Below are 17,568 nucleotides of genomic sequence, written 5' to 3'. Positions count from 1 at the left end.
CAAAATCTTTATTTACTTAAAAAAAGACCAAGATTAAGGTGTGCTAAATCATTCATTGTTGTTAGGCTAGTGTTAGTCTTATGTACATTTGAAGGAGAAGACGGGGGGGGGGGTAAATATTAAATTTATCCTGGAAGCTATATATTTTTCCAACCCGAAACTGGAGTTATCCGATCCTGCATCATCTTAACTTTAATTTACCCAATTTCCATCATTGTATCTTCGTACGCTTTCCTATAAAATATTGAATTTCAATGTATTGATTTCTTGTTGGAACCGAAAAAGGTTTAGACAAGAATATCTGTTCCCATTTAAACTACTTGAAACCAATACTTTCTTGTATACTTTCATAATTATTGCCTCCTTCAGCATATTATTTCCTTCTCAAGTTCTTTAATGGTTTTTCGGGGGGGGGGGGGGGATCTCGAATAACATTCTGATTTTGGATGTGATATCATTTAAAAAAAAAAAAAATTTAATTCTATAAATAAACTCGGGTTCATATTACAAAACAAAAAATGATAGGAGGTAGATGAGAAGCTTATCTATTTAACTATTTGGTGTTGTCTGGAAGTCTTTACTTGTTTTTAAATCACATAAATTATTTAAAGCGTACCTCATTATAAATCAGTTCTAATGTAACCATGTGGTGCGTGTTACAGGCGGCAAACCTGTGATGGAGAAAAAATATCTGGCTTGTGGTTCAACCACCCAGAATTTGATTTTTTTTCCTCTAAAAGCAGGGGCACATGATGAAATTGCAAGCCATTTCAGATTCTACAGAAATTATGTTCACTCCAGATAGTAGACAGGTTAAACAGGTTTTATGTTTAGATTCAAGTGGTTTTGTAGTGCAGGTCAGTTGATATCTATGTATAAGATTGATTAAAGATTGTTCCTAGGATATAATAAAGATGTATGTATTTTGAGTGTCTTTTATTTATTCGATTTGAGGATGAATGGTTTGATCACCTTTTTAGCCCATTTCAATTAAGTCTTCACTTAGCCTTGAAGAGACGGTATATAATCTGGTTTTTTTTTGTTTTTTTTTCCAACCATCATGTTCATAAGTGAATTAATTAGAGAAGTTCAAATGTCTAGAGGTTTTAGAACTATTTTGTTTTTCAAATAACATCCTGATCAATGTCTGATAAAATACAAGATATACTGCTTGCTTATCTTGGCAATTATTGAACTAATTTAGATGCTCAGTTTTTGCCAAATATCACATGATTTATTGAATGGTGTCAAAAAAAAAAAAAAAAAAACTGAATAAAAATGCCTCAGCTGTGCTTTTGTTTTAAAACTGTTTGGATTAAACATTATCTAAAGTCATCGTTATTTGTCTGTATAGGTATTTTCAACATTAACTTCTTCTGCATTAAAATGAATATAAACTCTCATTATATAAAGGAAATTTTCCCACTAAAACTCAAAAACTACTCACCAGATATAAGACGTTGCGAGCCTGTCTCTGCTTTATCGTTATTTTCATAGCAAGTGCTCATCTGAACTTCAATCTATGATCTCCCTTTGCCAGACTTTCACGAAAAACACTCGTCTAATCGAAGCCACTATCAGCAATTTCCCACACTCTTTATCTGTGCCTAAACCTAAACGTAGATTCCATAAACAAAGTTTCTTTCTTAGAACTGCACGCCTGTGGAACTCTCTTCCGTTTGCCTGCTTTACAGCTGACTACAATCTGATTGTCTTCAAGTCCAACATAAACAAATTCTTGATGAACCATCCCCCAAGTAATCCAATTTACAAAATTCTCACTACTTATATTTACTACGCTATAATCACAATTACCTATTATTCTCGAGTGGCCTCCTGGCCTTGTGGTGATCCCTATGTAAAAAAAAAAAAAAAAATAAGATAAACAAACTTAAAAACCTTGTATATTTGTCACCTTGTCAGCAGGGCCATTGATTTGCGGACTGTAACCCCATGCAGGAAGGTACTCTTCTTCCCTGAAAACGGGGCCTTCTGTAAGCTGTGGGTGGCAATCTATGACGCCTTAAGATGGGATCCTGGTGGTTGAGCAGTCTATGGTGGAGGTGACTTTCAACACCCACTTTGGCCGATAATTTGGCTTGATAGGAGATCAGAGAGGCCCGATCTGATCACTTGCCTGGTCATGTTATGCCCTAATAGTTATAAGATCATCCCCAACCGTATTATTCTATCCGATTCTTCAAAAAAATAAAAACCTTATCTCTTTTTAATTTATTTCTGAATAGATGGTGGTGTAGGCTGAGGGTCAATAGTGTTGGGAAACAAAGATTACCAAGTATTAATGTTTTCTGGGAACAATATTTACTGAGAGCAATGATGGTAAAATTTTCGAAGAATAAAAATGTTTGATTTTCATTCTTACAGGTAAATGTTAAAAAAAAACTACACTGAAACTAAGTTTGACAATCACCGGATGACTATACCTTTTTATTGCTTTATTTGTTCTTTCTATCAGTTTTTGAAGTTTGTGCACGAGAGAGAAAGAGAGACAGACAGTTGGGGGGAGATATGTGTTGAAAATGTAACATGACAGTGAGAGAAAGTTTTATTTTCGTCATCAGAACGCTGGGCAATCCTGGGTAGCCATGACAGTTTCCTTATCTGTTTCACTGACTTTGGTTAGAATGTGTAGTTGTTTGAATTACACATCCCCCCACACACTTTTAAGGTTTGTGTTCGATTATCCTTCCATTTCATGTTCTAAAATAGACCAATATTTGTTACATCTTATTAATAGTGTCATACTTTGGATTTAAATGTAGATACAATATGCCACATCAATGAGGTTTCTGACATCACAATCAGCAGGATTACCAGTCAGTGTATTATATATGCTTTTGATATATGTATATTTAGGCAGCATTTTTTCTCTTCAGCATATTTCATTAAATAAAATAGACGTCTTTTGTCTATTAATTTTGTTTTTGATCCTTTTCACCTTCTGAATAACCGTCTTCACTTCTGGCAGGAACTGGCTGATGTAATCGCCATATATATATTCATCATCGGGGATAGATTAACCCCCCCCCCAAATTTTTTTTTAAATCTATACATTATTCAAAACCAGTTAGATAAATCCGGAAGGATTGGAAAGTACTCAGACTTACATAAAATATGGCGATTACATCAGCCAGTTCGTGAAGACTGTTATTCGGAAGATGGAAAGGATCCCAAACAGACGTTTTTTGTTTATTAATTCTATCTTATTTATAAAATATGCTTTTGATGTAGATATACAAAGACAGGGAGTTAATAAGGTTTTGTTTGATTGGGTTTGGCCTAGTTTCACTTGTCGCATAATTGTCTGTCCAATTGGTTTGTCTGACATAGAAGGGTTTCAAGTAGAATCAGTTGTGTAAATGTTAGTGAGTAAACATAAGCTAATTAAGGGAGCTTTTTTTTAAATTGGAAGGCCACCATTTACCAAGGCATTGAGGCCACTTTAGGATAGCTGTTAAGTCTTAGGAAGGTGATGAGTTAACAAGATCAGTTATGAAGAAGCTTGGGTAGGGTTAGATTATCTAACTGAGCGGTTCAATAGGAATTTATTCACAGTAGATTTGAAGACTGCCACATTATAGTCAGCTGGGAAGCAGACATACGGTATTGTGTTCCACAAATGGATGGTTCTAGAAAAGAAACTCTGCTCATGAACTTTTTGTTTAGTTTTGGATGTAGATAATGGTTGTTGCAGTTAGGTAAGTATTTGTTGCGTGTACAGCTACTCTGCTTCAAGGTTCCACTTTGGGCAGGGATTGCTACGTTGTGGGGTGGTGTTCATATATACCTCGTGTCATTGTGTGTCATGTTACTAAATGTCTATTGTGGGGTTCTTCACTTTCTGAACCCTAAGTTATCATGTTGCAGTCTATTTACCTTCCGTGATCGTCTAAATGTGTTGCGTGCGTGCGTGCGTGTGTGTCAGACATAGTAAACATGTACATGTATTTTTACATACCTTTTCAACTTTTCAACTGCGTCGTTGGTCTTATTGTCCACCTGGAATTCATCTGTTCTTGGAGGGAAGCTGGAACCTGCAATTGTCCAAGACGATGGTTGGTTTTGTATCGTTTTTATTCATTTTCCAGGTGTTGAATGCAGAAGAATAGAAAGTGAGTACCTTTGCTTGGGTGGTCAATTCTAGGTCGCCATTCTGAGATACATCAGCTCCCTCTCCGGTGAGGACGACAACCTGTTAAACCGTCCACCCTGCTCAACATCCAAATTCTAACTTTATGTTCAGCCAACCTGAACACGTGATAACACATCCTTCCAGTCAGCTATTTTTTTTAGAGCTTCTGATGAAACTTGTCCATTTTATAATTTTGACAAGTTTATCAAAACATAGCTTCCCATCTCCTCTCTTGTTTACTTTGCAAGTTAGATAGATCGATAGATATATCGATAGATACACATAGATATATAGATAGATCGACAGAGAGATAAATAACATAATTTCTCGTATCCCACAACTATATAACAATGTCGTATTGCAACAAGAATGATAATCATTATAAACCTCACCTGAAATCTTCTTGGTTTGATGAAACAATCGTAATTTATTTATTTCTAGAAGTTTTAACTGTGCAGTAAACTTTTTTTCTGTATTGAATTCCTTTTGATTTTTCAAACATTTTTTTTCAGGTGCGACTGGCCATTTACTGAAAACCATTCTTGGAATTGGTGTTACAACTGTTCTTGCACAATCTATATTTCACATAGTATTAGCAGCAATAGCCACTGATGAGGAACCATACGGACATGTTTTTGGTAACTGTAAGTATTTTTTCTTAGTTTTTTCATAAGTATTAGAGAAGTCATTACTGAGACATACATTTCGATGTTGTATTAAAATTATGACATTAGATATACTGGGGTCAATGTGTCTTTATTGTGCATGCCGCATCACCTACACAATTTTTTTTTTTTTTGTTAGAAATGTACATCAAGCCATATTTTTTTTTATTTAAAGAAATAAAAAAAGGATAGTTTCTTTCATTTTTTCTCTGCTGCATTTTCATATTTAAAATAGTTTAGCTCTATTCAAAAAAAAAAAAAAAATACTAAAAAGGCATAAGCTTGCTATGTTCAATTGTTTATGAAAAATTCAAATAAGATTTTAATTACAGTGAACTACAGTAAATTTGTTTACTTTTTAGAGAGAAGTCTGTAGTTGTCTCAGTATGTTTAATTATAGGTAAAACTTTAGAGACAAAAAGAAGACCTAGCTGCATAATGTATACCCACCACCACCAAGTGTATTTTTACTTTTGCAAAAATATATGCACATATTACACGGGTTTTATGAAAATCTGAGCAAACAACTTTATAACTAAATATTATAAAATTTTTAAAAACAATCAAAATCTGTAATTCTGTAACAGTCAGGTATAAAATAAAAATTTACTTTTTATTGTGAATCAATGTCCCTGCTAAGCAATTTGACCACGCACTGACCAATCAGTTTGCAGTGCACGTTGATTCCATCTGTCCTCTACGGAACTTTTTTTTATCTCCTTTAGGGTCATGGTTGGTCATTTTCTCCACTCTGACACCGTCTAACGTTCTGCCACTGAAATAAACCCTTTCGTTCTTTTGTTTTTTTTTTTAAAAAAAAAAGTCTTTCTATGCTATGTTTTTGTTTATTATTAACCTATAAGGGTGCATCTTGCACCTCTAAAATTATATTAGCATCAGGAATTTTGAACAGAATTGATAATTGTATCCGAATCTTGGAAAAATATTGGCATCGTCTCACTACTAGTTTTGACCAGTGTTGAAAAATCTATACAACTTTTGAGTTGCCGTAACTCACTCTGAGCTCTGGACAATCAGCTGATTGTCAATTTCTCTCCACCTTGGTCCAAGATGGTATTGTCATTGTCTTGATTTATAGGCAGAGTATTCAGTTATGTTGTGTTTGGCTTGGTTTGTGAACAAGTAAGGTGGAATGGATTTATGCATACAAATTTATCACCAGGATCTGGTGAAGTTAGTGTCTGTGGGTACTATGTACCCAGTCACCTGTTAGTTGTTGGTGCATCTATCTACAGGTTGTGCAAAACATCTAACATATAAAGTAAAGTCAATCTCTTGATGTTTTGTCATCAATATCTTTCTTCCTACAAAATAAATATTTAATTCTGCTTCATCATCTTTTCTTATGAATCGTTGCAACATGTTGAAAAAAAAAAAAAAAAATTTGACTTAATTCCTTTCAGTAAATACTTAGCTCTTGAACTTCGTACTTTAATTTCTGCTAAACATTTAGTATCATGTCATCCTATAAGTTCTGTCCAAATTTTGCCTGAAATTTGAATAGGGGACATGCCTCGTTAGCTTTCTAATTTGGATCAAAGTATAGTATATGTTTCAATACTAGACTTGATTTTTTTTTTTGCCCTCAGTAAGGGGAGAAGAGATCCTTCTAGACTGAGGCAATTTAAATTTTTACCCAGATTCAGTGCCTTTGCTTAGAGAACTGGATTTTCCCCACTTTGAAACCCTTAAACCCTTAAATTAATTCTCTCTTTGTGGAAAAGCAAATATGATCAGTGAGGAATGTTTAATGGAACTAAATAACAAATGTTAAGCTCAGTGGCCTAAACAATTTATTCAAAAATGTGAATAAAATTGTATAGACAATAATGTATCAGGTTGACAAAGTTCTTGCAGTTTTTAATCTTTAAATTCAGATGAACATATATCGGTTCAAACAAAAATTTGTTGATCAAAATAAGCACCATCAGAATCAACACAATTTTGGCAATGCAAAACCGAGTGTATTTATGCCAATAACATAAAAATCTTGCGTTCTGGTGGTGATGAAGTCATTGATGGCGTTTTTGATATTGCTTAGGTTTTTTAAGCATTTCTCATGCAGAAAGTTGTAGAGATGCTTGAAAAAGTGGTAGTCATTAGAAAGTATGGCGGATGAGGCAGTTTCCTAGCCCAATTCATTCACCTTCTGCAAGGTTGATTTAACAATGTATGGGCATTGTCATGGAGAATCGGGCCTTTTCTGTTGAGTAATGCTGGGTGTTGTTGATGAAATTTCTGATGCATTTCATCCATTTGTTGACAGCACTTCACCGCCATAATGATTTTACCTGCATTCAAAAAAACTAATGGATGAGACCAATTGTAGATCACCAAACAGTCAGTATGACCTTCTTTTTGGTGGAATTGTGGCTTCGAGAAATGTTGTGAAGCATTGCCAGGTGTCGTAAAGAACCCACTTTTCATTACAAGTCACAACCTGGTTGAGAAATGAGCCGTTCTTGTTGCGGAAAAGAAGGGAAGATGACACTTAATAACCTTGGTTGTCATTCAATTTGTGAGGCACCCATTTATCAATTTTTTTTTGTCTTTCCAGTCTCTCTTGAGTGGTTGGAAGTTGTCATATACGTTATGTCTAATTCAGGAGCAAGTTCTCGAACAGTTGTGTGTGGATTAGCTTCGACTAAGGCTCTTAATTGATCATTGTCAACATCCGATGGCCAAACACTATGCTCATCATCTTCAAGGTTCTTGACGCTGCCACGAAATTTCTTAAACCACCATTGTACTGTGCATTCAGTAGTGGTTCCTGAGCCAAAGGCTTCGTTGTTCCAGCAGCTTTTCTGCCCAGCTTGAATTGAAATAAAAACATTGTGCGAATTTGCTTTTTTTCCATCTTGTATTCAACGTTCTGAAAAGACACAATTGTTTTAAAACGATTGTAATTTAAACATAGCGAAAATCTCTCTTTAAAATGATATATAAAGTAAATGTATTATAATGAAAACTTATTTGAAAATACATCATTTGAAATGAAAATTATAAATTCAGCAAGAACTTTCTCATCAATCTAAGATATTTTTTAAGATTATGACATGATGAACGTTTTTAAGTTAAAATCGATTTAGTATCATGTAGTCATAGGAGAAGGATGTCTTAGCACATTTGTCTTGATTGATACACAGAAAAAAAAACATGGTTCGATCAACAATAACACATTAATCCAGTAAGACCCCATTTTTTAAAAATCTTTATTATTCCAGCATATTTACAAACATTTTTTCTTCAGATTACATGCATAATACTGAATAGATTTTAACCCTAAATGATTTCTATTTAATGATATTTAATAAAAACAATATAAAACCATTTTCATCGCCTATACATTTTTTTTTATCGCATTCTGTAGATCTCAATATTTGTCCTGAATATTTATATATTGTATTTTATACACATTTAACTTTATTACATTTTATTTTACAGGAAAAAAATTAAAATTTCACTGTTGCAAGCTTTTAAAATATGATAGTATCCAAAGAGCATTTGTGGTATATAATGTTCTAGGAGTTTAAAAAAGATGGCTCTGCGGACTTAGCGACTTGAATTATTCATTTAGATTATGGAGAAGCTTTTCTCAAACCATAAAACTGTTAATCATCTTTCACTGGAAAATTGTTGCTTCATTGTCTGGAGGCAATCATAAATCACAAGGTCAGATCTGTTAAATGTATCTCAATAAGAAAGTATACAATGCAAATTGATCTCACACTAAGGATTTTCTACAGAAACGGTCTTATCCTTTTTGATCATCAGCACTCATATATAGGTTAGATAAATAATGTTATATATTTTTAGGTAATGTTTTTATATAGCTGAACGTGAAAAAAACATTTTTGCACCAACCTTATATATATGGCATATCAATTTTATCTAGCTCCATTTTCCATTGAGCAAATGCCAGTTATCTAATTTTAACAAATTAAAATCAGGACAGAACTTATAGGATGATTTAATAATATTCAGAAATTGAACTCTTACATTTTGAACCTGTTTTTAAACAAATGTCTTAAATGTTTCTATCTATTTGTTTTTAAGGTTCCAGTAATGAAGAATTGGCGCGACAGATTGGCTTCCAAAGGTAAAATAATTTATTTTATTTACTTCCTTTACAGAAGGTTAAACACAGTAAAGCCTGAATTTGATAAGTGTTTCTGTGGAATGAACTGAATTCGAACTCGAGACACCCAGGTGTTCAGTCCAAGTAATTAATCATTGTAAAATTAATATATTCTTTGTAGAATTATTTACTGTCTCATTTTGAATTTAATTTAACCTACTCAGCATTTTCCCCTTTAGATACCCCCCTCCTCTACAAAACCTACATTATTTCATCATTATAGTTTTTGGTTTAACGTTAATTTTACATGTTGATATGTGTTGGATAGTTAAGAAATGGATTTCCAAAGTAACCTATCTCTGTTCAGGTCTTTATTTATCCCTCTTTCTCTCCAATCTATTATCATTTCCTCCTATGTTTTCCTTGGCCTTCCCCTGTAAACTGAACCTGTTATTTTAACTAGCCTGCATCTGCAAACCCAAGAATTTTTCATCCTTTTTTTTTTTTCTTTTTTTTTTTTTTTGCACGATGGTTACCACTTATCAAGGCCCGGAAGCCACTCAGGGATAAGGGTTATTGCAAGTACAGTACTTAAGTGTGGAGATTTAATGAAGTGTTTACTTAAGAGGGCGGTTCATTAGGAATTTGTTAACGTTGGACTTGAACACATCCAAGTTGTAGTCAGGTGGGAAGCAGGCAGACGGAACAGTTCCACAGGCGTGCAGTTCTAAGAAAGCTTTGTTCATGGAATCCACATTTTGATTTAGGCACAGATAAAGAGTGGGGGAAATTTTTCACAGTGGATTCAGCTACACGGGTGTTCTTCGTGAAAGATTGGCGAGGGGGGGGGGATCAGATATTGGAGTTCAGACGAGCACCTGCCATGGAAATAACGATAAAACAAGGATAGCCCCGCAACGTCTCTTCTGTGGAGGAGAGGTTGCAGGGTAGAGAAAAGGGCATCCCCCACTAAGCCACGAAGTCTATTTTGTACTCTGTCAAGGCATGATAGGCTGTTTTTAGCAGCTCCTGCCCAGATATGGCAGCAGTATTCCATCCTTGGACATACTTGGCTTTTATATAGATAGAGAATTGCATCAGTAGGGAGATATCTTCTGGAGTGGTAGAAGGATCCCACCATCTTTCCAGCGACCTTGGCAACAGACTTGATGTATGTGTTCCATTTCAGATCAGGAGTAAAGGACAAACCCAAAAGCTTTAAATCTGTCATCACCTATTCACAAATCAGTGTCATAAAATTTAACACAACACGGATTCAGTTTAGTTTTTATTCTGGCCAGGTATTCTTTTTAATGTGAGTTGAAATCAAAAACTGCTGTTTTTATTCATGTTGAAGCTTGCAGATGCTCTGTATGTCTTTGATACACGTCCTTATCAGACTATCTGCTGGAAAAGAGAGCTACTCTCATCATGGCGACGGTCACAAAATCTCATCTTCCCTTCTCTCTCATTGTTCAACAATATTTCTATGTGTGTTAATCTGGTTTAAACTTTTTCGAAAATCGATCTAATATTAAATTTGAAAATTTATCATTCTTTAAAACTTATTTTATTGAACGCTGACGATTTCATTGAAAGTACATAATTTTGCTCCCTCCCCCGCCCCAAGAATGATTAAAAACATGTACTCTCCTTAAAAAGAGCCACAGGGTGGAGGACATACTATGCATTGGGTGAGAGGTGAGGGAGAAACAGATGTGCCATCTGAACAGTATTAGAAGTCTCTACAGAAAAGCTAAAATCCGTGTTTAAACCTTAATAAGAGACATGCTGCAGAGCAAGTCATAAAGTAAATAGATTAGCATGGGTTCTCTATGTTCGTTGATCTGCCAGGTTGGTTGGGAGTTTGTTTCATAAACTCTTTGTGTGGAAACTTAATAGTTATTAGGTAGGGAAGAAAGAAAAGTAAAGTTCATGGAAGACAATTTTTGCTACAGGTGTGAAAAATTAACATCTAACAACTGTTGTTTTCACTCCAGGGGTTTAATTAATAGGAAAATCATTATTAGAAAAAAAAAATTAAATATGTTCAACTAGCAGGGAGGCTTAGTGTTGCCCGGGATGGAATGAGGAACTGGCAGGCTGTGCCAGTTTTGAGGATTGCTTGTTCTCTGACGACTTGAGGTATGATCCTGTGAAATTCTAGGAAGTCCAACTTCCCAGGCTTTGCCTTCTCACCATTTGAGAAGAGGGGGGGGGGTCAGTTTATTGCTAAACTCCTGAGGCACCCCTACCAGAGAATGCTGACAGGGCTGTCCAGACAATTTTTTCCGTCCAGAATGTTATTTGTCTAGGGTGCTGATTTCAAATCTACCTGCTGTAAGAGGCAGATAAACTCAACTGATAATACCATAATCACAATTTGTTTTTTGTTTACATTTTATGATTGAGTATATGGGAGCTTTAAGTACAGTGAGATTTTAACCCCATTTGTGTACGCCAAGACATGTATAGCATATTGTCATTTCACTTTCTATAATTGGATCCAATATATTTGAGGCACTCCAGAATAAATAATGACTTAACGGATACATTTTGGCTTGACAACAATTTCTTAAATTTTTTGCTTCCAGTTGAATCATAAACAAAACATTTAGAAGTTGTCTTCACAGATGTTATATTAAAAAAAAAAATGGGGGATATTAAATATTTATTTACAAGCCTGAGAAAGTAAAATTAAAAAGATATATATATATATATATATATATATACATATATTAGAGAGAGAGAGAAAATAATTTATAAAGCTTTTAGCAAATATTAAGAAGAAAACATTGCATTGATGGTATCCATATTTACTTGCCTCTTTACTAGAATAGAGTTGGACATAACATCGGTTTTTAATGTTGGAAAAACCTAGCTCCCCTAAAAGGGACTCTCTGGATTAAGACAAAAATTCGGATGGCAAATATTGAAAAATTGGCTAAAAACATTAATTTCTTCACCCTCAACTGAGCACTTTTCTACAAGGAGGGGTCATTTTTTCGCTGATATTTTCGAAAGTCATCCCCTCTTTTCGATTGACTTGCCTTAATTTTAACCTTTGGTTTGGCGATGGACACAATGGCAAAGATGTCACGATTATTTTTTTTTTCACATTCTTTTCCTCCTTCGCGGTATGAGTTCAAGCCTCCCTGCCTGCCTACTACCACTTTTTTTTATTTTTCTTTTGCTCAATACACACCTCCAAACACACGGGCAATGCCAGGCACCCAGGCTAGTCTAATATATAAAGGAAAGTCGGTTCCTTCTTCTGCATTGGTTGGTGCTCAAAAACTAGGTATAAAATCTTTCATTTGTCAGATTGGGCATATACTGACCCATGTTATAAATTTTAATTTTGATCTGCTCAATGTGTTTTTATTAGTGATGGATGAAGTGGGAGGTCCCTTAACTCCTTTTTCTTTTTAAATGTACTATTACTCTGCCTATTGGCACTGAAGACACCCTTTCATAGAAACATACAGTTTATAATAAATACCGTTTCATTTTTACTCTCTATCCCTATTTTCTTGTTTAATAATTTTTTTTTTTTGTTACCGATTTAAATTGCTCTCTCTGTGTATGCACACACACACACACACACGTGGTGCTCAGGTTGGGAAATTTTCATTTTAGCCTTTTGAGATTGGCTACTAGCATCTCTGCTTAGATATTTATATGCTGCCCACCTCAACATAATGTGACACAAGGCAAAAATTGTCTGCGCACGGCCATCAATAAACTTCCCCCACCCGAAAGTCGGTTGGCAAAGTCTGGAAGGGTGGACTTCCTAGGTAATACCCAGGCAGCGTACTTTAGTCCAGCAGGTATCTCTTCATCAAAACCTATCCTACTAAATGAATTCGTTTATCTGTACACATGTTTAAACATTTGAAAATTACATGTCTACAGAGAACATATGCAATACTATACCCCCCCCCCCAATGTTAGGAATGAAAAAAGAGGAAAAACTATGAGATACTAAAAAGGAAATCAGTTTATCAGCAGAACAAAGGTTAAAGTAAAGTAGAAAAACAATGGGGAGAAAGTTGTTCACCAAGGTACACAAAGGTAGCTGAAATGGGATTGTTAATGAAGGTGTGGTAGGTAACTGAAGGCAAAGCATTGGACATACAGGTCATATATTTAGGGTTAGTTTATGGACAGTTTTAGGAGTATAAGTGAATTTTTTGACATTTTATGGCAGTTAATGACAATTTAAGGCGAGTCTCTAGTTGCCAGTTTTACTTGGTTGAATACAGGTTGTGGCTTGGAGTAGATTGAGATAGGCTGATATCAACTGATGAACCCGACCCAGTGGTTAGCGGGTTGTGTCCCACGATGGTGTCACACACAAACACCTACAGCTCAACCAATGTATAAAGAATGGGTTAACGTTTTTTTGTTTCTCTTGAGATTGTGTTTTGAGTTGGTTTTTTAATATTTTTATACCTGTGGACTTGTGTGTATCCTCGTCAAATGCCAATGTGAGAGATGACAACATGGTCAATAGAGAAAATGAAAAATAAGGAAACCACGTTGGAATCAGTGATTGTTCTCGTACAAGGAAAGTGCGTGGTTGCACACATACATACGTTCAGAATAAATTCTCATAATTATTTGACTTTTAAAAATGTACTAGCATAAGACTTCTGTTTAATATAACGTTTACTACATTTTTTGAGCTCCCCTTTTTTCTTTTTAAAATTTCAGATTGGACAATGTTCCAGCAAAACACATTGCCAGATTGATTGGGCCAGACATCCTCGTATGCTTTGTGGCCATCTTAGTATTTGCCATCTGCAGCAATGTCCTCAAAGAGACGACCAAAGAATCTGATCTGCCAACAGTTACTAAGACGAGAAAACGACGCATGAAGAAGATCATTGACTGCTCCAAGATGATAGCCTTAATGCTCTTGCTTGCCGCCAGTGGTATTATTGTCCCTTCCATCATTGGATCCGTCTACTTCCTCACCTTTCTCATTGCCGTCACATGGTGGTCCTTTGGTTATGCTCTCGGTACTAAATTTTCCATTTTCAAATTCGTCATCCTCGTCTATGTTGGATTACATCTGTGCCTCTTGTACATCTACCAGTTCACATTCTTCAACAAGGAATTCCTAGCAGAGTCCATGCCTGCACGGTAAGTCTGTTTACCTCTTATCATTTTTTTTTCTGATTTAAAAACATTTATAAAATTTGTTCTTGAAATTTAAATTTGAATTGCTTCACATCATTATTTCTATTCTGAATGTGCCATATTTGGATTCTTTGGATTACTGTTTTCACCTTGAGTGTTATTCGCAACCTTTCGGTCAATGTAACCTCCAACTTTCTTTAGGTGTATCTTGTCGAACTATGAAATCTTTCTGTTGAACTCTGAAATCTGCATGGAATTTTGAATGGAATCACTTATTTAATCCATGGGAGTAGTATGCTCTCATTTCGTCAGCCACAACTGTATATAAGTCTTAAATCATTTACAATTATATTAATATCAACTGCAGTAACGATTGAACCTTAAATCTTCAGAACTAAATTTTATTTAGTAGTCTCTGTTAGGGCATGGGTCAAGATAAAAGCAGTAGTCCAAATAATACAAATTATCAATCCTTATCTCAAAGAATTTACCTCCTGTATTTTAAAAATTTTGATTTAAAAACCATCTTTAAAATCTGATCTTTACCTTTTAGCTTGGCATTCAGTCACATGACTGATCTTTTTCCATCAATTATGAAGTCATGTGATATTATCAAAAACCTAGATACCTCCAATGCATGCGAGCCTGATCTCATCCCTGCCATACTAATTAGGAAATGCCATGCTGAGCTGACACCTGTTCTCTCCAAACTCCTCAACAAATGCCTAGCCAAATCTTGCTTACATGATAGCTGGAAAATTGTCTCTGTTGTATCGGTATTCAAGAATTCTGGTGAAAGAACTGTCCCTGCTCAATTATAGTCCCATCAGTCTCCTACCCATCTTTGCCAAAGTTTTTGAGTCTTTAATCAATTAAGCACTAGTCTGTCTTGTAAATGCTAAGCTTCTTTATGACCAATGGTATGAATTTAGGCAAGCCCGCTCTACTGCAGATATTTTAACCATTATCTCTGAATGCATATAATACATAAGACAGGGGAAGCTGTAGCCTTTGATATATCCAAGGCCTTTGAAAAGGTCAGGCATTAAATATTTTTCACAAAACTTAAATCCTATGGCATTTCTGGATGAATACTTAATGTTATCAGGGAAGTGCAGAGTAGAGATGCTAGGGATGCCCAAGCATCTGCCCTTTTACTTCTTTTTAAAAGTGCCCTTTTCAGAGGAATTTAGTATAAGCCTGTGCCCCACCAAGACTCTTCATTACTATATATATATATATATATATATATATTTTTTTTTCACTTGATAACCTGCCCTAAAAAAGTTCTCTGCGTGTCACTGCTTTTTAGACGAGAGAAATCCAGGTTCTTCTTTACGGCTATACGTCTAAACAACATAATAATGCAGGTATGCCTCACGGGGTGATCCTTGGACATTTATTATTCCTGGTATTCAAAAATTACCTCTCTGATAAAATTTTCTCAGATGCAATATTTGCTGATGACACTACATTCTACAGTAGAGGGTAAAACAAATGTACACTTATCTGAGGGAATTACAGAAATCCTAGACAATGATCTTTAGTTGGTAGTGATATGAGGCCATAAGTTGATGGTAACATTTAATTCTACTAAGACTAAGCGTCTTTCCTTTGATAACTACAAAAACCTTCTCAACCACCGATTGCCATGACAAATAGCACCCTACCGGAGATCAAATCTTGCCAATTCCTCGGCCTGACATTTACAAACAACATAGATTGAAGCAAATCATTGAGAACGTTGCCAAGCCTGCTGCAATGAAGGTGGGCTCCCTTTATCATGCAAGAAAATTACTTGCATCAGAGAGCATCCATATCTTTGGAAAACCACAAATAGCTCATGTATAGAGTATTGTTGCCACATCTGGCTGAAAGATCTGGCAGAAACCTCTGGCTCTAGTTTTTCACTCTTAGACCATACTCTCCACATGTCCATCTCTGACTGACTTCGTAAACCGGCCCTCGTTACCCGGAAGTGACGTCATGGATTAGTTCATTATTCCAGACAGTAGGGATGCGTCCCCAACAATAATCACCCGAGATGTTTCTATCGGGGAATGCTGACAGGGCAGTGCTGCTTCTCAGGGATGTTTGCTCTACAATCCCATCTTTCAACCCTTGTGTCAAATCTTCCTGCTGTGAGAGGGAAATAAATATAACTGTTATGTGCTTGTTTATTATGCTCATAAAACCATATTTTAGTTTTACTACCGTCTTTCTCCTGCTTTGTTCTTTAATATAGTGAGAAGCTGCAATAATGGAACCCTCTTGAATGTTGTATACATACGGTTCAAATTCAAAAAGAGTTTCAAATCTAATGAGTCCTGCACTATCGGTCAAGCTACAGTCCCTGTCCCATTGCTGCAATGTTACATCTGTGCTGGTTTTAAAAGTATTTTAATAGAATGTGCTGTGATGATCTCTTAGGACTTGTACTCCCTTGATACTACATACTCCTGACTAACCCAACAAGCAGCAAGATCCCACTCCTTCACTGTTGAGGTCCATGGATGCAGGAAAACCTTCTATAATAGTTTCTTCTCTTGGACTGCTAGACTTTAAAATTCCCTCCCTGTTTTCTGCTTGCCTGACTATACGCATTTGCAAAAGTTTAAATGTAATGTGAACAAATATCTTGCTTAACTCCCTTCAGTCCCCTGCTAGACACTATTGTAAGTAATAGCTCCTTACATTTCAAGTGGCAACATGCCTTGTTTGGTGTGAAAATAACTATAAAAAAAAACAAAAAAACTAGATGACCATGATCAAGAAGTTTTGTAGGTCTGAAGATGGCTTATCTGTCTGATCTGACTCTGAATTATCTCTCGCTTGTGGATTATCTAACAGATGATTCTGTAACAAAATTATTGACTGTTCTGTCTTTTCTAATAGTACGTCTCTTCTTGAATAACCCCTAGCATCTATTTTAGCATTTGAGTTGGAATACAAGCCAAACTATAATGGACACCTTCAAGCTGTCCTTGAACCGTTTTCACTGTCTTATGATTTTTTTTTCTTTTCTTTTTCAGTCAGCTCACTGTAAAGGGGCTGTTTTCGAAGTCTGAAATCTGACATGGGGCATATACGAGTATGACCCACCCAACAAACTATGATTTTCTTTTCTGAATATGTTGTCCACCCTCTCATTACCATTGTTCATTTTTGGGTGTTTTTTTTGATTTTCTGATGACTTTCATTTTCTGTTATTTGGATGTGTGAATAATACTTTTTGTGGAGTGTAGGGCAACCACAACCAGAACATTGTCTTCAATGGCCATTGCACTCTTCAGGAGGCTGAAGGTGCAATACTCAAAATAAAGTTGTAAATTACTTAGAACTTCTACACGTTATGGCTGATGGAATGAGAGCATGCTACGTTCATGGATTAAAGAAAAGGTTCTAATCGAAATTCTGTGCACATTTTCAAGTTCGGCAGATTCTTGAGTTATACAAGATAAATCTGGAGAAGTACATGAGTAGAGCTGTGACAACAGCATATTTTT

The 17,568-nt window shown here is 35.5% G+C and overlaps 1 protein-coding gene across 3 annotated transcripts in view; it reads left to right on the top strand.

Annotated features, from left to right (window-relative positions):
* LOC145277924 (piezo-type mechanosensitive ion channel component 1-like) overlaps positions 1-17,568 on the top strand; it is a 562,742-nt gene that overhangs the window by 207,105 nt on the left and 338,069 nt on the right. For all 3 annotated transcript variants that reach the window (XM_080129998.1, XM_080129997.1, XM_080129996.1), the window contains exons 3-5: positions 4,666-4,797; positions 8,896-8,938; positions 13,634-14,065. In XM_080129998.1, the coding sequence (XP_079986124.1) occupies positions 4,666-4,797; positions 8,896-8,938; positions 13,634-14,065 (607 nt within the window). The remainder of the gene's footprint in view (positions 1-4,665; positions 4,798-8,895; positions 8,939-13,633; positions 14,066-17,568) is intronic.

The sequence above is a fragment of the Euprymna scolopes genome, chromosome 6 (genome assembly GCF_053919585.1).
Source record: "Euprymna scolopes isolate OS-2025 chromosome 6, ASM5391958v1, whole genome shotgun sequence".
In the NCBI taxonomy this organism is placed as follows: domain Eukaryota; kingdom Metazoa; phylum Mollusca; class Cephalopoda; order Sepiida; family Sepiolidae; genus Euprymna; species Euprymna scolopes.
The sequence above is the reverse complement of the archived record's forward strand: the minus strand, read 5'-3'. Positions and strand labels throughout refer to the sequence as shown.